Source organism: Centrocercus urophasianus, unplaced genomic scaffold, assembly GCF_019232065.1.
Source record: "Centrocercus urophasianus isolate 14NV4802_14NV808 unplaced genomic scaffold, USGS_Curo_1.0 seq_17, whole genome shotgun sequence".
NCBI lineage: Eukaryota > Metazoa > Chordata > Aves > Galliformes > Phasianidae > Centrocercus > Centrocercus urophasianus.
In genome coordinates, this window is record NW_024884722.1 from 27,707,326 (window position 1) to 27,733,741 (window position 26,416).

At 37.8% G+C, this 26,416-nt stretch overlaps 1 protein-coding gene across 1 annotated transcript in view; it reads right to left on the minus strand.

The window, feature by feature from the left end:
• BICC1 (BicC family RNA binding protein 1) overlaps positions 1-26,416 on the minus strand; it is a 97,712-nt gene that overhangs the window by 42,400 nt on the left and 28,896 nt on the right. The window contains exons 2-3 of the mRNA XM_042818816.1: positions 23,016-23,062; positions 8,348-8,417 (exon numbers count right to left, since the gene is read on the minus strand). Coding sequence (XP_042674750.1) covers positions 8,348-8,417; positions 23,016-23,062 — 117 coding nt within the window. The remainder of the gene's footprint in view (positions 1-8,347; positions 8,418-23,015; positions 23,063-26,416) is intronic.

Below are 26,416 nucleotides of genomic sequence, written 5' to 3' on the forward strand. Positions count from 1 at the left end.
TCACTGAGGTCATGAAAGCCACACGGGAATTCTACTGCATGCACAGCCTACAGCAGAACACCAAACCCAGCAGTTGTGTTGTCATGGGGCCCAGCAAGTACAAAGCATGTAGATGCCAAGATTAAGAAAAACCTTTACTGACCTGGTATGAAGTTAGACATACACTTTTTACCTTAGGAACCAAAAGTACAAAGCTTTACAAAGATTCCACTGAGAAAACAGCGCTGTCCTAACAAAGCACTGGTGCTGAATTCCCTCCACAGCATCTGCTTTGGACACCAGGGCATGCCAGGCTGGAGGGCTGAGCTGCCTAGCAGGCAGCTATGGAGACAAAGAGACACACAGCAGGCATGCAGGAAAGCAAGAGATAAGACCACAAGCACACTGGTCAGCAGCTGTAAAAACAGCTCTGTCTGCCTTGACTTCGTTTCTAGCAAAAGTGGTTAGTGGTCTTTGCTGTTAGAGCACTCAGAAAAGTCACAATTGAGCACATCCTTATCATTACTCATAGTATAGGGAATAGGGGTGCTCTGGTGGCATGGTGACAAAAAAACATCATGTCTATTAATACTGTCAGATGCTTTGAATTAATGCACCAGGATCCTGTTGCCACTTACAGAGGAGGAATAACACACACAGAATCACACAGAATGGCCTGGGAGGGTTTACAAAGATCATGAATCTCCAACCCCCATGCTGCAGTCAGGCAAGGCCACCAACCTCCACATTTAACACCAGACCAGGCTGCCCAGTGCCCCATCCAACCTGGCCTTGAACACCTCCAGAGACAGGGCATCCACAGCCTAAGCAGCCTGTGCCAGCACCTCGCCACTCTCATAGTAAAGAACTCCCCCAACATCCAACTTAAATCTTTCCTCCTTCAACTTAAAACCATTTCCCCTTGTTGTATCTCTACCCTTTCACAAGAGTTCACCATATGGAAGAGTTTCCAAAACCTCACAAAGGCCTCAGCACCTCCCTGCTCTTACTGTTAGAGGAACATCCCCCTTCCATTCCAGGCATTCCCACACTGCCCTGTGACTACCAACAGTCAGCCTGGATAGGCAGCACTATCTGCTGGCAGAGTTCACACTGGGACATGGAACATCATTTACAGTCTCTAGACAACAAGCAGTATTGCATTATGCCATTTGAACTGATGTTTCCACCTATCCACATTGAAATCAATGCTGAGACAACAAACTGTTGAGTCTGAATATGCATGGATAAGTAAGTTAACTTGTTTTTTAAGCACTTACACATCTATGCACCTCACAGAACTTCAGCTTTCTCTTCACACAAAACTTGCACTATTTCACATCCCTAATTAAAGCCAATATAATAGTTCATCAAAAGCTCAATGCAATGCTGTAGGACTCCAAGGGCCTGAGCAAAATACATGGGAGTAAAACAAGGCTCTAACTAAATTAAGCAGCTTTTCATAACATGGAATTTAAGGTGGGAAAGTTACCTGGTCAAGTCCCATGACGTTTTATGTCTTACACTGTCCATTTGTTTTGCTTTGTCTTTTCCTGAGAACAGCAGAAACTACAATAACTTTAACTAGCAGCAGCATACAGGGAGATGAAGACAGGTCAGGAACAGAAGTTGACCAGAATTATCAAAGATCACTGCTGTTTGCTGCATTAACACACCTGGAGTATTTGGCAGTTCTTTGACACAGTATCACACCTTCTTCGGTGGGGCTGCCTCAACACTTTTGACTGACATGAATTCAGTCACAAAACACATGATTGCATTTACAGAAACTATGGACAACTTCTGCAGTAAGTTGTAGTCTTTACTATGGTCTTTGAACTTGAGAAAAAACTGCTATGGGATAAAACAGCTACTGGCAAGCATAGAAGCAATTGCAGCGTATTAAGCTTTGTTTCCCGTGTCACTTTGTACATGTATTTAAAAGGTTCTATACAGTTACAACTAAAAAGACTCATTTTAGAAGTGAATGATATTATAGGACTTCTGTGATACGCAAGATTAAGTGCTTGAAGAGCATCACCACAGTTCACATGATTGAATTCCCTACAAAAACAGCAGGATTCACTTATCTTCAAAGAATTAAGACAGTATTAAGTGTCAATAGGAAATTTAGCCTTTGTAAGAAAAAGTTTATACATTTTTGGAAGTAAATAACCTATCATTTTTAGTAAAAAAGTATGCCCTGATGTTGTAGCTGAGGTTCACACACATGAAAACTCCCCTTCCCGACCTGAGAGTTAAACAGCAATTCACCACGAAACAGATGAATTTGAAGAAGTTTATGGCCTCAATCTGAAAATATAAATATCTAAATCTAGTCTGTGAACACTCAAACTTACTGTGTGTATTCACAAAAGAAAGTTGCTTATTTTCCTCTACTTACATATACACTGGCACATATGGTTTTATTCTGGGCTAGAATCATTTTCATCATGAAGAATTCAGTAATCCCCCACATTACACTAACAGCTATGATTTTCATGCAGAATAATGCTAGTCTGATATCTACACTTATGTTCAGAAAAGTACCAAAATAGGCTGAAGATTTTTTTCCCCTCATCATTTTATGTGATACCAGTTTCATATATCCAGATTTAAAAAAAAAAACAAAAAAAACCAAAAAAAAAAAACGAAAACGGAAAATCAATTCATGTTTCCTCAACATTCATTTCTAGGAATGCTTTCAAAAATGCTCTTATAACATTGTACAGAATATAAAAATGATGGAAATGAAAGCATAGACACATTTAAATATGTAATTCTTACTATTAACATCAAATCTGTAGTCGTAACTACATATGGGATTTTGGGTTGTGAAGTGGGTTTCTTCCCCAAATTGTTTCATCCTTGTTTCAGAGAGCAGTCAAATAGACAAGAAACACCACCACCATGCCCACAAACAAAACAAAAGTTTAAAATATCTTTGAGCTCAATGGGTTTAATTAACAGATGTCACGTTGTCAACACCAGCAGTTTTTCCATAACACAGCTACTTACAAATTGAATTTTGTTCTAATTTAGGTTAAAAAGTGAAGCTGACAGTGCACATATATGCACTGTGAAAAAGAGAGCAACTAATCTCTCTTCACCCCATCGGTCACAAATAAAATACAGAATAACAAAGCCCAATTACGGCTGTAAATACACTAAGGAGGAATAACATATACAAATAATGCTTGAGAAAGGAAAGCACTAGACTTAAGTTTCTTGTTTTTCTCTTTCTTTTCATGCATATAGATGCACACATATAGCACTACATTATATATTTAAACTGCAAGGTCATCAAGTCTTATAGCTGCCAAACTGCTGGAAACAGTCTACAGTTTTCAACATAAGCTGTTATATAAGACAGAAGTAAATAGTCTAAACTATTAGGTAATCTTCAGTTACTTTCATGCTTGTTTGACTAAACTCAGACTTGGCCAAATTCTTGGGTAAAACTGCAGTTTATATAACTGCTCTTTGCAAACATGCCAGCTTCTGAAGTACACCAAGTCTCCTGGTATTTAAAAAAATGGTTATTTAACTTACAATTTAGTAGCATGCTCTGGAACCCTTTTAGTATTCCTGCATCCTCAATGATCACTGGAAGTAGAGAAAACTACTCGTTTATTCCAACTTTGCATTTATTACAAATTAACAGCAACGCAGTGAGGAACTCCTGCTTTGAGAGTGCCAGACCACTTCTTTATGCCACACACTTCTCACAGTACTCCAAGTTCCCCACTGGTTGCACCGTTAGTCTCAGTTCTAAGTATTCGTGAGGACAAGGACCATTTCTCTGCTACTACATCTTGGTACAAAATAGTGAGTGTAGTTTGTAAAGGAAGGAAACAAACGGCCAAGTCTGGTGAGCAATTCTCCTCCTGTGCCTCAGGTTATGCTGCATGGTAACCACAGGCCATGTGTCAAAAGAGCATGAGGAGGGAACACTGCAGTCGTCTATGGAAGAGATGTGACAGACATATTCAGAACACATGCGGAACACTCCTGCCTCACCTGTACCCCATTTACTTCCAAGGGAATCGGCTCACTGACTCGGATGAAAATATTCTGTTCAAATACAACCATTCATGTTTCATCTGCATCTATGATACACTACAGTAAGCAATTCTGAGGCGTCACTTAGCTTTTATGCTCTGTTTTACTTAAGTCTCCATTTGGGAACAGCAATTCCACCTTTGTGTGAATCTGGGATTCAGCTCAGTCCCAATAGCTGCAATGGTCAGGGATGCATTTGCATGTTATGAAATGAGGTAATCTCTCCAAGGAACACGTGTAAATCATGAAGTGTCTGCACACGTGACACTAAAAACTGGCAAACAAAATGCTGAACTGCTTATATACAAGCCAATCATCCACGTACAGTATTTTATTACCTGAAGTTCAGAAACACTGGACTTTCCCTGTTCTCTTAGTTTACTTCGTGTTTCCTTTTATCACCTTTTGTAATCTCCTCAAGTGTTCCCGGCTCCAACTCTCTGAACTTGCTCCTGCTAAGTGTCACTGATTTTCCAGATGAAGCTATTTGAGGGCCTGTTGTTGGCCATACGTGTCTGCAGGGCTGCCTATGCTCTCAGGACACACATTCTAACTTCTTGAAATACAAAGGCACAGAGAGAACGAGTAAAAATATTACGAGGAAGAATCAAAGAGATAAATATGCATGAAATCTAAACTCTAAAATCCAACTCATTCCCCAAAGTTCCTAGAGAGTACCTTAAACTGCCAACATGTGCTGCTGCTGTCATACTTTTCATCGGCTTACACTGCTTCCGTGCATTAGGCATTACAAGTTCACTCAACCTCAACCTTGTAACAAACAAGAGGGAGGACGAAGTGTGGGTTCAAGCAGCTACCAAATGCACAGAAAGACATATCCAACAGTAAAAATTACTTATAATTCGTCTTAATCCATCCATGACAATATAAACAGCAGCGACAGTGTAAAAAGAAAGGCTAAACAAAACAACTGGACCAAGAATAGGGCAGAAGTATTTGGAAAGGGATAGGGCAAACATTTTAGATCACCTAGAGTTTCATGTCCTGCTGTGGACTTGAGTATTACTGAATAAGTCTTCTCAAGACAATTAACAGCACTCCTAAGCAACATTAACCATCCTAGGGGGAAGATGCACATTAACTGCAAGAGGGTAAATATAAAAATTCCTCTGTCCCAGTTAGATCTGTAATTCACTGAACTTGGAAAGATCTGAAACCTCCAGAAGATTAGTTGCTGGTCAGCCCTGAACTCCAGCCCTTGCATCCCAAAGGCACATGGCTCAGAACATAAATTCTGGTTGTTTCAGTCACTGGCAGAGAGGAATTGGGCATTACAGAGCTATTTCACAATCTTTTGCTTCCCTCTCTAAAGCCTTAATGATACAGAATCTCTTTTAGAAAGCTATTTGTTCAAGTTTTCAAAGATGCTACTAGAAGACTACCTGTGCGTGTGTTTTCTAAACGTGCATTTCAAAATACTTTACCCTCAATCACTTAAGCAAGACTGCAGCATCTGGTATTCATTAAAGCCAGGAAATTCCTGTTTCAGTCTCTATGTAACTACTGAGAGCTGATAATTGATTTGTGTATTCTAGCCTTTGTAACAAGTTTTTTGTTGCTGTTGTTTGGTTTTTTTTTTTAAGCAGTTTCGTATGAAACAGAATTTTTAATTATTAAACGGTTTAAATTTTATATACAATGAGTCCCAGAAACAGGTATTTTGCAATCCAAAAATTTTAGAAAACATTCATCAAACCCAAATGAATGAACTCCTATGACAATACACAATATATAGCATTTCGCAATTATTACTGTAAAAGTTGCAGTGAGTATATATGAAGTAAAAAGTAGCAACTTAAAGGTTTCTACCCTGAATGTTTCATCTGTTATCAAATTTCTCCTCAAAGGATCAGCATAAGATGCAAGGGCTTGTACAAAACTTCACCTTCAGATCCTTTCTGAACCTTATTATGGTTAGATTGCATACAAATTTCAACTAAAGTGCTGTAATTAGGAAAGAAATTGGTATGCTGTCCTTCCTGGAAAGGCATCAACAACCTCAAACAAAGAGCTGACAACAGCAAGAAGAGAAAATACTTCATAGTAGACCGGATATGACAGAAGCTGCACAGACTTAAGTCTACCTAATGATTTTTCTTTATCTTCTGGAACTAAAATGAACGACCAAAAGCCACATATACCAAGACAGTACGATGCCACTGAAATTGCAGGCAAACTACCATGAAAAGTTACATGACAAATGGGGTTAGATTTGATTATGCTAGGATACGAGATACAGCTGGGCTGCAACACTGAGCACCAGTAATCGCTTCTCCCTCACTGAATGACTGCTAATCAGGCACTCAGTTTCCAGCCAAGGAGATGGCAAAAGATACGATGCTCTCAGAGTTCAAGTCCACTGAGAGCTGGCCAGTTATTTGTTTCAGACTCCCCACTCAATCACAGCATCATTAAGCAATGCTGGAGTATGTTGAACACTTAGAGTATTTTCCCCATATAAACAGCTGCTGTAGCCACAGATGCAAAGTTACAGAATTGCAAACAATTGACACCAAATGTAAACAGAATATATAAACTACTCTTTATTTCACAAGAAATGGGAACCTCTGGGTTAAGGGGTTCCTTGCACACAGACTGTAATTTATTATCTTAGGTATATATGTACACAACTGCCCAGAATAAAGCTAGTTAGAGAGTAAGAGCCTTAACTCAAGAGCCACCCTGCAGTTCACAGGCATTTGAAACATTATTAGTAGCTCAGCATATTGCTCAAATGCCTTATTTGCAGCCCATTGCTATCTAAAATTTCTGGCATGATGGCCTTCCAAGATAACCACTCACTGAAGAAGCACTCAGTCTGCTCAGCTATATCATGCATTTCTTCTCCCCTTCGACTGGTTTTTGATTGTTACCAGCTCATAACTTTCAGCTATTTTATTTCCCCTGGTATTTAAATTCATTCCACATACTTACAGAGCCTCACTTACAATCTAACATTATTTTGTCTTGGAGATAAAAAGAGTTTAATTTACTTAATGTGCATTTTTAATTACTGACCCAGAATTCCAGCCAGCCAACTCTCTCATCCCTCTTTGTGGCCTTTAACCCACGCTTTTCAGCTTCAGTACTAGGCTCATTTAACTTGGCAAGAAAACAAATGCAAGCACTGCTTTATTTCTTTCCTTCCGTTAAAAAAAAAAAAAAAGCTACTATCATCCAATCATCATCTTTCTCTGCCATAGTTTCCTGAAGAACTTTTGCTTTGCTTGGATTTGCAGCAACTTAGTCCCACATATGAACACACACACACACAATAACAGCATCTTTTTCCACCCTGAGTTCTTGCTCCGTTTTCCCTTCTCCAGTTCTTTTTTCCCCTCTAGACAGGTGGAAAATTCATACTTCAAGAGTATGTGGGATAGTACCTCAGAGACTGAATCTCACTTTACATGATGTTCATAAACCTGTATGTTTCTAAAGAGATTATTTTTCTTCTCATAAGACCTTTTTCACTTACAAAGTTTGGCTACAACTCCACCATTACTTTCTAAACAAGCCAGAAGTTATTTGAACTCCACTTTCTCAGGTTTAAATATGTATCAGCCTGAACAAAAATACAGACAACATTGAAAAACATTCCTAGTTTCATTATTTCTCTGCAGAGAAGGAAGTATTATTACCATTCAATTGCATTTCTTTAAGAACAAAACCACATGGCAAATTTCAGGAAGATTTCCCCAACAGAACTCTTGATACATTTTAGTAGGCTGAATATTTAAAAGAGAAAGGAGGCACAACTTCAAAGAGATAATACTAGCCATTAGCAAGGAACATAATTCAGTTTCTTTAAGAAACCAAAGAATCATAGACTTTCACTGTCAGGAATACAAAGGACGTATGTTATCTCAACTGGTTTAGCCAAAACACATCATCTCAATCTATAAAGACAAAGTAAACAAAACTAAACAGAAAGAGGAGACCCACTAATATACATTACCAGAAAAATGAATCAGATTTGGCTACAATAAAATTGTTCAGATTTGATGTAGAATTACACAGAAGTATGCACGCTGAAGACAGAAGTAGTTCAGTGCTGACAAAAAGCCTGCAGAAGCACAAGCTACTTAAAATACACTCGTACATCAGATATTCACATAAAGTTGAAAATTTCAACAAGAAACTCTCATAATAAGAAAAAGATTGAAGTGAAAAATTTGTCTGCTATTTATAAGGTTATTCTACAGGCAGAATTCCTTGTTCCATGGTTTTACTCTTTTAAGAATTTGTCCCAAACAGTATAAATAAAAATAATGAAACACTGTACCTTTTTTTGATTTTGCTCCAATCTTCAACTTCGACGGCCAAGCAATCTGTGTATTTGTTTCTTCCATGATCTGTGAAAAAGAAAGTGTTTAAGAAAAATTAATTTTCTACTGTTCTCCTACAGAAGATAAGAGCACACTCTGACAAGACTTATTACTATATACAATCATTCACTGTTGCTATTAGTCATAGCTAGCACAAGTAATTGACTTGTATCACTGGTGATTACCTTGAGAAGGCTCTTTGGTTTGTACAAATCCTAAAAGCAAATCAATAATCACAGAATGCTTTGGGTTGAGAGGCATATAAGATCATCTACTTCCAACCCTCTGCTGCAGGAGGGACACCTCCCTCTAGATCAAGTTGCTAGTCAATAACAACCTACAGCATAATGCTGCTCTGTTGTTCGCATGAAGTTCAAGAGAGCAATACCAGGCCCAACGTGCTCCAAATCTACCTTAAAGCATATTTCAAAAGGTTTACAGATTAGTAAAAATACTTTAAGTTACCTTTAAATATTTTCTAAGCACAGACCATTAAATTCAAAACAAGTCCTTTGAGATGTCTAAAGATGTAGCTGCTTGCCTTCAAAGGTTTTTTGCTGTGCGATTTTTTTTGCCTCATCTTGACCTAAGTGCAATTTTATTTTTAAATATGAGGCTGTTCAGAAACCAGAAATTTTACTTACCACTTTAGCTGCTCAGATAATAAGTTTGACAATATTTAATCAAACACTGTGCAACCTAGCTGTAAATCTCAAACTAGTTTACAAAAAAAAAAAAAAAAAAAAAAAACTTTGCAAGCACACATGCACCTCAAAAGCTATCTGATCATTTGGCTCAGTAGAGACTTCTGTTGCCTTTTTTGCTTTAGAGAAAAAATCCACCAGGTAGATAATATTTTGCTAGAATTTAATAATGACAGTTACAATGCATTACGAACACATTTAGCATTAACATTGGAGAAAGAGCCAAACGACACCAAAGACTTCACTGAAATTCAGTTCCAAAATACATGGGTCATGTCTCTACTGAGACTAAAAAGCTCTTCTGTGTTGAGATCTCATCAAGCAGTGTGATGAAGCACCTCTCACTGCACTCGAGATGGCAGTGTCTGATCAACATGAGTACCAACATAGTATTTTATCTGGAGAAAAAAAAAAAAAAAAAAAAAAAGGAAGATCTGCCCATATTAGTCCATGACAGGATGGTTATATAAAACGTCAAGAAAACACATCTAATGAAAACAAACAAATACCATCTCAGGCTGGATCAAACAAGGTGTTTTTAATAAATTTGCTAATTATAGAAGACCCTGATAAAGTTTATCTGGAGTAAGTTGTCCAGTTCTGTTGTTGCTGGACAAAATCCTGTCTGTGCACCAAGAGAGTTGTTGGCTGCTGCCCCTTCAAAAATTTCAGTAATCAGTTCTCTCAGCTAACACTCTCACTAACATCTTTCAGTAACAAGTGCACATGCGCTCATCATAAATTTATGCAGTAAACTAGGAAAAAAACACATTAATTTAGCTGTTCTTCTAATCTGCACCTGATGTACATAAGTAGGAAAGACACAGTAAGCAACAAAGAGAGCTTTTCAGACAGCAGCTCTCAGGGCTCCTCCTCCATAAAGACTATTTGTTTAATTTCTACACAAGCAGAGAAAACATAGGAATGCATTCTTTGGATTGCTTATACCAACGACAATTATAAAATTATAATAAATGAAAAAATAAAATAAACATGGATATTATCCAAAAAAGTCAATTCATTCATGATGAGGGTGAGGGAATCAGATGAAGAGAAGTATTTTACCATTTCTAGTCATTGGTAAAAAAAAAAAAAAAAACTCAAGCAATTAAGTCCAAAACAATTAAAGTCACTTCCCAGAAGAAAATGTAATAAGAAATCAGCTGCATCACAAATAAATTTTCAACAGCAGTATAGATCAAAATTAAGGCAGACTTTGCTAAGAATCGTTAACTCTTCTCCATTCAAATCTTTATACACCAGAACAACTTCCAGATCAGCACACCACTTGGAAAATCTAGAAGTGTTAGCCACATCTCATTATACTATATTTTTTGTTTCAGCAACTATTAGATAATAAATTATAGATGAAATAAGACATTTCCAGGAGAAGGAAGTTCTATCAGCAACATATACCTGCTTCTCACAATTTTCCAATCCAGATGTGAAAAACACCATTTCCAAGAATCCACTTTTAAACAGAGGGCTTTAGGCCATGTTATTCCTAATTGTACAGCAGGAAAAGAAATGCACAGAAAATAGCAAGGAAGAAATGAAAGGAGAAGGGAGATGCTGAAACAAAAGTTCCAACATAGAGAGGACTACAAGAGAAGAAACAAAAGTGGAGAGGATAACATTTGTCTTGAATAATGCTCATGTCCCATCAGTACTGTAACTTCTCAAAGCTGGGAAATTTGTTAAAGAAATTAAACCCGTCATACTTGTCACAATAAACCAAAAGAAAATCAAAGTGGCTTCAGAGGTGCACATGTTCTGAGGACAAAGATGCACAAGATCTTCAAAGGAAAAGGAGTTAACTGAGTTAACTACCAAGCTCTGAGGCTTGGCTGCCCAATACCTTCAGGTCCTTCTCAGAATGCAAGCCAAAGTACCTCCACATTAGATGAAAAAGAAGGTTCACAATTTGGTCACTACAAAGATAAGTTTATCTCCTGTATCAGTTATGCAGAAAAATGTCTGTATGCATTTAAATTATGTGCATTTATTGAAGTTTAACCACAATCAGAGCATTGCTGGCTTTGAACTCTAACCAGTAAACTTCTTAATAAATTCCAATCTGAGCATAATCATTTACCATGTATTTGAAAATTACATTTATATAACAAAAGTTTCTGCTGCAACACTTTTTCACCCATGAAAATAACCTCATCTGTCAACCAATTTGAGAATCAAAAAAAAGGTCTGCCACAAAAATATCCTGTTACATTTGACAAATCAGGGTTGTCATAGGAACCCTTAAGAAGAATTGGAGCTGCATGTCAAAAATAAGGCTTATATATTACAACAAACAATAGCTAAAGAACTTTTATGAAGCAGATCAAAACTGCAAAGAGTTGTATTCTTTTTATTTTTATTTTTTTAATACTTACTGTATGTGGCAGGAATGCCACAAAGAAACCAGCTTCTTTTCCAGCTGCTACACTTGAAATTCTGCATAGTATAGATGACTGTTATCTCAGCTTCACATTTTACCATTCCAACTTACTCAGTTTTAAGTGCCCAAAAGAGTAAGACCCAGGATTTTTTTTTTCTTTTTCCATGAAACAAACTTGGAATCACCCCATCAAAACCTCAATTGCATGTTGCAATGGGATACTTTATTAGTGAAAACTTGATGTTACACAGCATACTCTGAGAACAACAGTGCTACTCTCATATTAACAAAACAGAACACAAAACTTGCTCTGCCAGCAACACACGTATATACATATTATATTAGTAGAAATACATCAGTTGTAAAACAGGATTCAGTCAAGGGATGAGTAAATTTGAGTTCCTGATCACGTAGATTGCTGAAGATCACTTCTAGTCAGGTTTCCCTTCTTTTCACATTAACTAAGTATCAGGATTTGCACTAATCTATAGTGCCTCAACCTTGAAGAATCAACTGACCAGGACTAGGCACATTTGTCAGCAAGATTTAACCACACAGTAAACAAATCAAGATGGTTCTTAATGGAGAAACTCTTCAGTTATTTATCTGCCTCTTCTTCTCCCCTTTCCCAGAAGAAATCATAGCATTTATACAGCCAAAAGATACAAGTAATACATACCGTGAAAAACACACAGAAGATGACACAAGATGTGGGAGACACAATCAGAACAGACAGGGCTGTGCCCTGACAATGAAAAACTGGCTCTAGTTGCAGATCACTGAGTTTTTAAGAAGAAAAAAATAGCATAGAGACTTACAGCTCAGACAGTTGGAGGAAAAGCTTTCACCCTCCAAGAACTGCAGCTACTTAGAACTTATTTGAGAAATTTATTGTTTAAACACTTGGAGAGCTTTTACATTAAAACAGCTGACTTTGGATGAAAGCTGGAATGCTCTCAAAGGAAAAACAAAGTAAAATTTTCTTAAAAAAACACAAACATTTTAGAATTCAGACAAAATAGATGAAGAAAAGGCTTTGCTTTTCTTATAAGCAATACGTTCAGTGGCAGCAGTTTTATTATAATTTGTGTTAAACTTTTTTAAAAAAAAAAACAAACAATTTTCCTTCGCTTTATCTCTTCGGTTTATCCACCTCACCTATTTCTGTATCAGTCCTTACTCACGGTGCAAAAAAAAAAAAAAAAAAAAAATTAAATTAAAAAAAAAAAGGGGTAAAAAAAATGAATCTGTCACTTTTCTATATCTGCCAGGGCATCTCTGCAATTGTTTGTATGTTTGTTTTTTTAACTTCAACATAAAAACTAGTCCACTTGAACTGAAATAACAAAAAGGAACTTAAGAAAATCACAGATGTGGCTATCAGTTGAAACAAGGAAATAAACAAGTAATTCATTTCATGAATAAACAACCTCTCTCTTTCAGTGTGGGAAATCAATCTCCTCAGTTCAACCTTGTTGACTACAACAGAAAAATATGACAGCTGTTCTGAAATTAATTCTTCCTATTTTATTATGTTATCCCCTGATGCCAGAGGCAGATGTTGGTCAGGTGGCAGTAGAGGTTGACCCTTCTTACCAATACTTCATTGCATAGAATTGCCATGCAACAGATGCCAGCAGAGGGGCAGTCTGACACAATGGCACCTGAAATGAAAGTGAGAATGGGGCAAAGGTGCATCACTCAATTCCTCCATGTGGAAAAAATTGCATCCACTAAAATTCACTGATGGTTGCTGAACATTTAGGGAGAACAAACAATGGATATGAGCAGAGTGAGTTGGTAGGTGGAGCATTTCAGCAATGATGACAACCACTTGAGAACGAGCCACATTCCAGATGGCTGTGACACACAGCTGTCACATCACAAAGTGAAGAGCAGTCAGTCAGCAGCAATCAGTCAGCTCATCTGCAAAATTGGTGGACTGTGGTCCACCAATCATGGGAATCAAGGGAATCACGTACAGAACTGAATATCAGCTTCAATGCACTGGAAATGATGGTGGCAATATTGCAATATCACAAGGCTTGTGCCAGGCAAGTCCCAAAAATGTTCACGCAGGAAGAGAAAGAACAGCACATAAGTTTATCAGGTCCTACTGAGCCAATACAAGGCTGAAGGTGACAGTTTCCTGGGTTGCATCATTACTGGTGACAATACATGTGTCACCATAGCAAGTCAGCATCATAGCAGCAGTCCACAGAGCAACAACATGAATTGTCCATCAGAGAAAAAAGTTCAACATACAGCCCTCAGCAGGTATAGAAATGTGTACTGCCTTTTGGGAAAGGAAAAGTGTGGTCCATCTGGATTTCTGGAACTGGGACAAACCATCAAGTCTGATTACTATATCATCTATCAATACCAACTATCATCACCAACTAAGCTTAAGGTTTAAAATTCCAGAGTCAGGCCAGAGAAGGCAGCAACCTCTCTCTTGCAACACAAGTGTCAAGTCCCACATCACCTGGAATACTGCGGAGCACTTTGCCAATCTTGGCTGGACTCCTACTCCATCCACATAAATACATAGTTTGTATTTGGTGCCTTCTGACTCCCATCCATTTGAGTTGATGAAAGGCAGACTGGACAGGCAACATTTTTCTACCAAAAATGCTGTCAATAACAGTTGTGAAACAGTGGGTCATCTCCACCAACATAAATTTTTACGAGTGCATCATGAGCACTGCTTTTTATTGCTGGCAAATACGTATAGCTAAATGAGGTGACTTTGTTGAGAAAAGAGTGTTTTGTGGCTGAGAATTTGCTCTCTCAGAGTTATTGTGCTCTTAGTATCTCTTGTAGTTTCCCTGCAAATAAATAGGAACCATTACTTTCAGAGTCACATACAGGCCTTTTCAAGGCACAGAGCACTGAAGCAATGAAAAATTATAGGTTCAAAAAATAAGTTCAAATTAAATTCCTATTTTAGAGAAGTACATGTATCACAATCTACATTTAAGAACTTTTTATTTAACATACTGGAATAGGTTTTGCAGATAGGGTGTTTTTTTTTTCATGCTATTAAAAAAGCCTAGAAAGCAATTAAATTGTATGCCTACTGGTAGTTCTTATTTGTTTGTCCAGGCACTGTTTTTGAACAACTGAGTTCTTGACTTCAAAGTAATTTCCTTCTAGGTTGCCTAATTTAGACATGAAAAACACACATCCCTCTAAGGCTTAAATCACCAACAAAACCCCAGATGAGTTTAGATGGTACTTCAGCTTTCACTGCCTTATTGCAAGGAGCAGAAATGGTAACCTATGGCCCCCAGAATTCCACATGCTTAGTCTTGTGTCAGTGAGAAAATCACTCTGTTGAGAGCTCTAACACACAACCCAAATAACTTTCAAGCAAAGAACTTGAAAGGAGTCAGATGTTCAAAGCTACGCCTCTTGCTCAGTGACAGCCATGGCAAGTCTGCTGGTCACAGGGCCCAAGGGCGGCCAGTGCTGCAAGAGCAGCTTTGTCTCTGTCACCTGAAATGGCACTGAGAATTTGTGTGAACATAACTACTGCAACATACCTTGCTTTCAACCATCAAACAATGGAAGTTAACATGAAGCACTTAGTTTTCCCACTTGGAGTGTTTCACAGGCCAACATGCACCATTTCTGATAACAAGCCTGTCTAAGGGCCTGGTGACAAACATTTCAAGCTCAACATTCTGCTCAAAATAATCTTAGTTAAAAAATACAAGAATAACCAGCATTCCAATACAATTGAAGTTACTTTTAAGTACTGATACAACATTCCAGTTAAGCAGAGACAACGTAGGCAACAAACTCCCATTTTGGTTTGTCACCAATAAATAGAAATCCTTTCTCCAACAAGAACTATCTCCAGTATTCTCGAGGCTAGAGGTGAAGTTACTCCCTGCCAAGTCACTGGAGCTGGCAGATTGGGCAAAATATTAAGAAGTCAAACTGAATAACTACAGACTACCACATCCATGAATATCAGAATCACTCTCGTCTCTGAGACAGTGCAAAACAGGTGGATGTGAAGCAAGGAAAGATACTTCAAAACTATGCAATTGGATAATGCAAAAGCAGAGTAATGATTCAGTGCCATTTGTGCAAGGTTCTGCAAAGAGCAATTTGAAGAGGAGCCTTCCAGGTACAAGGAAATGAACGCATGCATCCCTTGGAGGTGGGGTAGAGCTATAACGTTTTCCTGTATTATTTTCCAACTGCTAAAAACCCCAAATATTTTTACAAACCACTTGTATGCAATTACTCCTTCTAGTGGTAGTCCTTCTAAAAGACTAGACCTTGGCAATTTTACCTGTCTTTGAAAAGGCTAATATTGAAATGATTCTACAGACTGTCATCTGGGATACCCGACATGGATGAGGTTAAATATTGGCAAAGAGAAATATTTTATTATTCCACTGTGAGTTATTTATTCCAAGATCAGAGGAATTTGATCTTCACATATGAATTAGCCCATTTTCTTTCAATTGATTTTAATTTAAAATTACCTGCATTAAATGCCAAAACAACCTCATCCAAAAAAGTGAAAGTATTTCAGAATTTTCCAGCTAATCTAGATTCAGGTATAAAAATGCAACAAAAACACATCTCTCTTTCCAAATGGAATTTCTATAGTTTCCAGCCAAAAGCAAAAATATGAACATGCTTTCCTTTAACTTCTCATGACCCATAATTTTGTGGTCTGCATGTACAAATGTTGAGACTTTCACAAACAAGCCAAGCAGGATGTTTTAAAGGACTACACCGTAGCCCAGATTAACAAAAACACACACTGACATCTTTAGCACATTTTCAGAACCTGTTCTTAACATAATTATCAAGAAGGTAATCACATGCAGAATGATGAAACAGAGAAGCTAAAATTAGAAAACAAGATTAACATCATAGGTAGTGTGGCAATCTAGTCATAGTACTGATCAATGGATATCAGCTTTTAATACTTCAGAAAGCTATTTAATATAAAGTAAAGGCAATTAAGGTAGCACCTGCAAACAAGATCAGCTTGCACTACAATATCGTCAGATTAGTACCAGAGGGTAAAAGAACAAGCACACATAGCTTTTTTTTTTTTTTTTTTTTTTAAAACCTAAATTTTACCTAAAATAAAATGGGAAAAAATTTTTTTTAAGACGGGTGCACACTAATTATTGCTGCTGCAATCTAAAATCTAAAAAAAAAAAAAAAAAAAAAAAAACAAAAAAACAAAAAAAACCCCCACTAAACTAAAAACAGCACTAAGCAAACCTCTTGCACCAGTCACGTTCACTAAACTCTGTACTTATTTCCTTTATAAATACAGTAGGAAAGAAAGTTATCAGTTAATTGCCCTTACCTACAGAGAAGCATTTATGCCTTACCTTAACTTCATGTTTTATGAGCCCTCGATTGAGATATTAATCCAAGATCATGCTTTTCTTTTGACTGAATGGCTAAAACAACATATCACAGAATCATAGAATGGGCTGGGCTGAAAAGGACCACAATGCTCATCTAGTTTCAACCCCCTGCTCTGTGCAGGGTCGCCAATCAGCAGACCAGGCTGCCCAGAGCCACATCCAGCCCGGCCTTGAATGTCTCCAGGGATGGGGCATCCACAACCTCCTTGGGCAACCTGTTCCAGTGCCTGACCACTCTGAGTGAAAATATATAACCTTTCAACTTTTTTTTTTTTTTTTTTTTTTTTTAAAAAAACGAAGAACTCACAAAAAAAAAGCCCTATTAATTTATCTGTGTTACAACATTAATTCTAAACAGTACTAGGAGAAAAACGCAAAAATTCATCTGAGAAGATTACTTAGCAGTGACATCCCACAGCATGCTGCTGGAGGAGCAACTGGCAGCCAACTCTTCCTCCCCTACCCCCCAAGTAGAACAGGCAGTTTCCTTCCAACAAATCCAGAACCCAGTCTATGTTACGAATGTGCATCATTCTCACTCACCTCCTCTTTCAACAGTTTCACAGAAAGAATCAAGGCATTTCATGGTCAAAAATCCTTCTTCTGAACTTTCTAACTGGAAAGATTTAAGCATCTCAGTGGGGACTGTGATGACAAACTTTCCCTTCTGTTGCTTTAAACTGCAAGAGATCATGCACAAAATCTGAAGTATAGCAGTGAGAGTACGTAAATTAAGACTTCCTCATCAACTAAACTGATTCATTTGGATCTCAGGCTGAGCTCCACATCATGAAGCAAATCTTCACTCCATTGAAAGGATCAAAATGCCCTCTCCTGACAGAAGAAGTTAAGTACAACAGCATCAGCAGGGACAATCAGTGCTCTGAAGTGACCATCACATGTAAAAGCCTTAATAACTAGACCCATCAGACAGCATTTCCATACTACAGGCTAACTCTCGAAATCACTCCCACTATATCAGAAGCAGCAAAGATTAAGCTAAAGATCATGATTTTTTTCATTTGCATGTTAAAGGTCTCATGAGTACTCCATTCCCTTAATGGAACAGTGCTACAGTAGAAACGTGACAAAAACTTATCTGCAAGAAGACAGTCTTCCCATCACTCAGGCTTCCCCAAACTAAGTGAAAAGTTCAAGTGAACATACTTGCTTTACCTTTTTAGTAAAACTGAACTAACCTGAATAGTCTCTTCGTTTCTTTTGTTGCAGTTTCGCTAAAAGGGGGACCAAATTCTCAATCTCATGATTTTTTGCAAATGTTGACTACTGATATTCTTTCAACTCTCTCATCCATACCAATATCTTGGAGCCGCCTCTCTACCTTCCTGGTAAGCTAACTGAGAGGAAGCTAAACAAATTAGAAGCTCGTGGCACTACCGACTAACACTGAAACAAGTACTGGGACTGTATCACCTTTGCAAACCCTTAAACACATGTTCTGAGCTGAAAGTCTACATACAATTTAACGCTAATGGAGATATATGAATTGATTCCTACACAGAAAGATTGAAGGTGTGGAACCAGTATCTGCAAGTCACAGCTGCTCCTGGTTCTTGCAGTTGAAATATAAAGCCCACAATAATGATGGTGCATAATCAAACACGAATTCAATATATCTAATTAGCAAAATACATAGCACTGGAAGAAACCCTTAGTCCAATAGCAACACTAGTGCCATCAGAAATGAGAGTATAGCCTTAGGGAAACGTTAATTACAAATACAAAGTTTCAGAGAAGTCATGGATGAAGACACATGCAAACCCCATCAAAAGTTTCTGCTGAACAACATTATAATCAGTCTGGGACATCTTAGTTTCCGGTCAATGATTAATACCTATGTCTCAAAGTGCACTAAAATCATGCACATTTAGAGCTTTACCTACACACTTCATGTTCGAAGATTAAGAAGCAATACTGACCAATTTCCAGCATGACCTACAGCAGACAGAGACATCTTGGGTTACATTTATATAAATACGTACTTACAAAACCATTCATGTACACAATAACTCTGTCAGCATATTCACACATGCACTTTGCAAAAGTTCATGTCTGCCTAACATCATCCCAACAAATGCTCTTCAAAGAATAAACAAGTGAAAATAAAGGATTCTGTAGAACACAATACTATTACCTTAAATGAATTGAACTTGAGACTGTTTCCTTACTGCCTCTTGCTATGAGAGTATCCTAAACTGAAAGTAGTGTACATTCATTATTAACTAATTCATTAGTTCATACATTCATTATTAACTAATTCAGATGACAATTTCAGTCTGATCAACAAGTGATGAAAGATGCAATTAGGTATGTCTATCTGTGCTTAGTTTTTTTCCTTTAATCTTCTATTGTAGTGTTTCTCATCTTTATCCTGGAGAAGTAGCTAGCTTTAAAGGATAGTTTCACTGATTAACACTTCTAAAACTGCAGTACGTTCAAATGTCTGACTCATTTTACGAAGAAAATGAGCAAAGAAAACCCTAGCCTTCCTTTAGACACTGAACCACATTGCAGTGAGGAGTTACACCCAACCTACATTTAAGCACTTGGGCTGAACCCCATGTGCACATTTCCAGAGGCCCTCTTTCTGAGCACAAAGCCCCATATTAGCCTAAGAACTCCAGTCAGCTGAATCCCAGCATTCTCCCATCAGCGTTGTGATTCAAGTTCTACATGCACTGATGCATTGAGGAATTTCAGAGTTAGAGGTTATCATTTAGCACTAAGATTTCCAAATATTAGAAAAAGATAGAGACAAGGCAAGGAGGCCAGAACAAAAAGCAAGCAGAAATGATGTATTAAATTCCCCTCTGTCCATGCAGCCAACTCTCATCTGTTTTGGATTACCAATTCCTTACGGCAGAGACCCATCACCTTCTTACATTTTACATGAAAGTGCCATGCATATCTATAATGCTACATAAATTATACGTTCCCTGGAACAACGTCCTGGCTTTGTCTGGGAAGGGCCTTGCTAGCACGAGGCGTGAACCAGATGTTACAGAACTCAATGGAAAAATTCTGCCATCGACTGCAAGTGGGCTTTGGATCAAGTAATAATTTTACATTAACTATTACCCACAGAAAAAATGAGAACAATAATAGAGAGAGCAAGACCCACAATTATATTTCGCATTAGCTGTTCTATGTAATAGCAGCCAACCAGTTCATGCTTAATTAATATTACCTGTCACTGAACCACAAACCAGAGTGATTTGGAGAGAAAACTATTATTTATTTATTTAAGTAATTAGCAACTGCCAAGGGTTTTGAAAAATCTATTAGACTATGTTAGGTCTTCCCCCAACTCTGAAGCAGTAGTCAAGATTAAAAACATTGAAAGCATGATGAAGTCCTCAGATTATTATTAAGTAACACTAGAGAAGAACACTTCGCTATTTTCTTTCTCATATTTAATTCCAGAAAAGTGGAAGTTGTACATCATCACCATCTTCCCCACAATATGGCAGAAATGATGGCCATATTGTCCCACACAGTAAAGAATTGATGGGAACAAGGGCTAATTCTGCAACTCCATCAGCAGAATACATACTTGGTTCTGCTAATATGCTCAGTGAAATGATACCTTGATACTTGAACTGTTATTAAGCTTTTAATGCAAGAAGTTGATAGGAACAGTTCATATCCACTAAAGCCTACTTTATTACAAAAATTAATGGCAGCAATACTGCTTACTCATGTTGGAAGATCAGTAAAAAAAACTTAGCACCACAAAACTTGTGTTAATAATCCGGGATGAGTTCTGGCTTCAAGCCCAGCTCAGGGAGCATGAGTAACTTCTGTTCCTCCTGACGTCTAACTTACACTAGCTGAGCTGTCTCTCATGGCCCAGCCACCAAGCCAGGCCATCTGCGAGCAATCAGCATTGCCTTGTTGCCTCCAGTACTGGCCTCCTCTCTTCTCTTTTTATCTGCCTCTCTCAAACTGAATCACCTTCTGAGCCTTTGCCCATTGTCACTGAAGCACTCGCATGAAAACTTCTCACACCCAGCCCACTTCTTTCAACCCACAGTAAACGCAACACATTTGTCAGAAAACATCTGTACTGTCTGAAGATGTTATACACAACAGTATTTATGCAAATTACACTCTCAAATCTTGATGTCACTCGTAAGTGGCTCCCTTCTCCTCACCAATCAACTCCAAAGTCTGATAATACAGCTCTGGAGAGGCTCATTTTATAAGCCATTTTAAAAACACCTTCAAATTCATACTAAGTTTCTGAAAGTATTTTCTCCCTTAGCTTCCAATATATTTTCAATGTTTCAAATCACTCTTCCTCACTACACAACCTGAAACACATCAGAAGTCTTCGTTTTACCTCCAGAAACTGCCTTATTCATTTCACATGAGAGAAAGGAAAAAACGTAACCTTGATTAAAGGAAATTGCACAGACAGACTGTGAGTAAGCCATGAGACACTGTCCAAAGATTTTTTCTTAACAAAAAGAAAACTTGTGAAGATAGCTTCCATCTGTTTTTATTAGCTGTAGTATCACATGTACGTACAGAGAAGATTCACTAATGTACGTTAAACTACAGAGTTGCTCAGACACTAAGAGCTTTAGTTGAAGTGAACCACTTTTAACTGTTGCTACATCCACACTCTGCCTAAATAATAACTTCACAGGCTTATGCCAAAATAGACATATCAATATTGCTAAGTAATATACTCTTATTCACAAAGGACATTCCATTTCCTATTAAATTCAAAACAAAATTTTTTGCTATACTAACAACTGTGTAATTCTAAGGTAGATTACACCTAGAGTAAATAATCAAGTACCCAAACACATTAAACATGCAAGTCATTCAACTCCACAGAGGAAACATTCAGCTGTAAGAAGTATGAGCCATTTTACATAAGGGCGAGAAAATATTGTACCATAAAGTGATGTGTAGAACGAAGTACCTGCTTTAAGGCTTTGTTGCTTCAAATTAAAACAAATCCACACATTTTAATAACATTCTAAAGATGAATTCTTAACACATCCCCCATCTGTGCACGCTAATCATGAAAATTAAGCAGCACATTCAGAAAACTAACTCATTTGTCAGTCCCAGTGTAGTCTAATGTAATCTAGTGCAAGAATGTAATCTAAGAATCCCATGTAATACTTAATAAAACAGATATTTTGCCATTATCCACACTCCTCCCCCTCCAGCCTTGATCAGGGCATCTGCTGATCTCATACAGGATAAAGTGTTCTTTCACATTTAAAAACATATCTTTTGAAAGTACGATCTCTAAGTATGAACAAAATATGGAAAATAAGGGCAGCCACTTGTTTAACAGACAGCTAATCAAGATGAAGTTTCAAGGCATTTCTGGATACAACCTGAATGTTTACACTGTTTTCTCTGGAGTGCAGAAAGACAAAGCAGCTCATTTTTATTTGCATACTACATGCACTATCTTCATCGACTCAAATACTAATTTACACATTATTCATTAAAAAACCCACGTTGCTTTGTAAAAAGCAATTTCAAAGCCATTACTCTTGTTCGTGTTTCTCTTTGTAGCCGAGTTACTGTGGGACTATTTTTTCCAGTCCTTCCGTGCCTCTGTCTAACCACAGACATTATTGAAACACTGTGTGGATTGTGCATTTCTTTCTTAAAAGGACTTTGCATTTCTCAACCAAATATTTATGCTTTCAACGATAGCACAATAAGTTTCATGTCATTTCTTCAATAACAGGATGTAGTGTTTATCCACAGACTAAAATGTTAAGACCACCACACCATCTTTCTGGTGAACCCTCTGCTACTAGGGTTTGAAAAACCTGCTACTAGGTTTTGAAAATATTTTCCCCTAGTTTGAAACTTCCCATTGAAGAATAATTAAGCTTTTAAGTGAATTACAGTAGCATACACCAAAGAGCAATACTTATCATTACAGTTTACAGAAAGCTGATGGTTAGTAGGCGTTAAACAGCAAAACTGAAGAAATGGATTTGCTCACACAGTGGAAACTGCACCGTAAATTTCACTAGTAGAAATCATGAATAAATAAAGAGCATCATTTTTTGTCTAGTCAGTTGTTATGATAGAATTACAGTAACTTTCTTACCTTCTGAAAAAAGTCTTCCCCACTTTTCCCTTTGCCCTCAGCAGCAGCTGTAAAACAAAAATGACATCTGGTTATAAAATACCTGGGAGAAAAGTTCTAGGTCTACATATTAAAAAATCATCAATGAGCCCATGTTACTGTGAAATTGTAACTCTGGGTAAGTTATTTCTTATGCAATAGGCATTTATCAACAACTGACTAATAGTTGGAACAACATCTTGTGAGTCACTTGCTAAGGATCAGTTCCAAGCACATATTTATTTGCATAATAGAGCTACTATACATATATACTTTGTAACTCAAATTTAGATCTACGATCACCTAAATCCAATGATTTATTCACATTGCATGCTTTGCCATGCTCTTCTATTAAGATGTAAACAGAAAGCTGGAAGGGCACAGCATTCGCTAAATCAAGATTAAGAATCAGAACCAAAACAAAACTAAGCGGAATATTAAATCTGAATCACATTAGTAAATACCTCTATTCTACTATTAACTTTTTCTTAATACCAAAGGGAAATAAAACAACCTCATAGAATACTGACTGCTCTTTGGTTTACTGAGGTTGACAAAGCACCACAGAAATCCAAGCACACTTTCGTGCTGTTATATTTGCTTGTCAGGCAGTGAATTTATGGAGTACTCCTTTAGACCAATAGCACTGCTGAGCTACTACAGTCAACACAGCTGAAAAGTTAAAAACAGCCCTAGATACTAGGAACAGCCCCCATTGTACAAACCAGAAGCATTAGCACTTTTGATTACAAGAAGAGCATTCAACAAAGGTGACCTGACTCTAGACGGTACACTGAATGGGGCTGCTCTCAACCATGGGCAAATGTGAACTTGTCATGAAGGAAAAACGTTGTGAGCTCCTCAGCCTAGGAGGTTTTAGAGGCTGAAAGGTGAAAGTATTGAGTCCATGAAAACAAACTGCTCAGAGGAAGAACAGCAAACGACACAACAATAGAAAAACCATCAACTTGATACTAGTACAGTTTTGTAGGTAAAAAGCACAAAATGGAGAACATCAGCTCCCCCTCATGCTTAGCATGGTTCTATGTCAAACTGAGCAACCTGTGCAAGAGATCAAGTCTGGGGATTCCAGGTCTTGAGCTTCTGTGAGGGAGAGCAGATAAAAGGGGCATCGATGCTGGTGTGTGCAAGCGCGTTGTGCTCTGCAGTCTTGAAGCCACACAGAGACATTTGGGTCAACAAAAAAGACAACAGTGACTCTGGTAAGAGCAGGCAACCACAAACCTAAAAATCCATAGCCAATAAACAAAGCATACAGCCTTAAGAGTATTTTTCAGTAAGCCTGCAGGAAAAAAAATACCAACAGTAGCATCATTTCAGAACAGGACTTGCAAGCATAAAAGAAACAAAGATGCAACTAAGTGGTTTCAAGAACAAAACAGGGATTAGGGCTTGGATTCTCTCCCACCTTAAATCTCTCACTGTGCTCTAGGGTGATGTAAGGGGAATGCTACAACTGCTTGCACATCACATATGTTGTAGCTTATCTGTGTTGCAACTCAAGGCACAGCAATCACAACACAGGGGGTCTTTCAGAAGCAAGATAATTATGAGAAGGATAATTGCCTTTTCTCCCCCAAAAAAAGGAATGCCTCCAAATGAAATTCCAAGTGAAGGAAACAAAAGAGGGGGGAAAAAAAACAAGTTTCCTGATTGGAAATTTGAATTGCTGAAGACAGTCATTGTCTTTGGGAATTTTCTGTATTTCTCATACGCAGAACAGATGTGCAATTAGCCCCATCACCTACCTTCAGAGCTGTTCCAGCTACTTAGTTCTCTCTGTTCTTTTGATGACACAAGCAATTCCAGACAGAGCAAAAGCCACTGAGGAGGTACAAGATACCTCCTACCCCAGAGGAAGCAATGCCACTGTATTTGAGAGCTTCTCAGAAAGAGTCTCTAACACAAATAGCATGGAGTAATCCTTGACCACGAATTTCTACACAACTGCATACAGAAGTCCCTGTTCTTTCATCCAGTGTCAAAGCAGAAGAACCCAGTGAAGCAGTCGACCTGCTGCAGAGTAAATCCCAGCTTCATAAACTGAGGAAAAAACAGTGCTCTCCTCGCCCTCCAAACCCACACCGCCTGTGACAGAAGAGTGCACTGCTGGAAGCTTCACTAGAGCAGGGTTTTTAGAAACAAAATTCAACTTGTGCATTGCAAGCCAGAGGTACTAGCAAGAAAATTGCAAACAAGAGCTAACTTCAGACAGCAGACACTTCATAGATGCATATTGTTTTTACACATCTTTCACTAACTCAGAAATTGCTTTGAAAAATTTTAGGGAGGCGAGTATCAAAACGCTCTTTCAAATGATAGATGGGCCTGATGTGCTTTTAATCAGAGGGTCCAGAAGACAAACTGTAGATGAGAAGATGACAGGGGAGCTGAAGTTGTAGCTTTGAGAATAGACAGATTTTGTTTCGGCTGTAAATACATGCCTTCTAAACTGAATACAAACAAGAGATGGCTTAGATAATGGCAATGATGCTCTGCGAGGCATTTAAGTAGAATGCTGACAATGTAAATTCCAAGTTTCTTACTGCAAGTTTGTTTTTAATTTGAATCACTCTGGTGACCTGATTTACAGCTTGACCTGACCAGCAACTGTATGACTCAACACATGGATCCCAAGAAGCATGGAAGACAGAAGAGGGAATGAGAGTGTCCTAATGAAGTTGGGGTGCAAATGGCATTTACAATTTTAGTCATTATTCAGTGTTTTCAATTGCTTTATTCCAAAAATAATAATTTTCAATTGAAAAAATATTTTTCAATTGCTTTATTATTCCAATAAAGGAATGGTCTTTCATTCTAACTGTTAAAGTCTTGTGGCTCCTAACAAAAGACGGGGAAGGCTGTACTATATGGTTGGATTTTTTTTTTTGTGGGGGGGGAGAAAGGGGGAATACGTTGAACTTTCACACTGCTGTATCCTAAAGCAGTTCTTCTATGATTTCAGTATTTCTTATGTGTCCTTTATGTCTGTGCTCACTTTCATATATAAAATAGCTGCTGAATATTAAGGTGGCCTAACAACATATATACACACACAGAAGAAAATTTAACATTAATGGTTCCTGATATGGTGAAGATTCTACCATCTCAAAGCCTTTCTTTCCCTGCAAAAGTGGCAGAGATTTGTTGCTTCTGAAAATGGGAACAGTTGCCAAACAAGGAAAAAGTTACCCATTTCTTTCTTAATTAAAAAGAAAAACAGATTCTGTTCTAACGCCACCAGCTCGGTATCACTGACAGGGAAATGAGACCCAAAATTATTCCCCAAAATTTTTAATTTTATACCCAAGTCATTGAAAATGGGTTCCAAATTGTGCAGCATTCACTACAGTGAGCTGCAA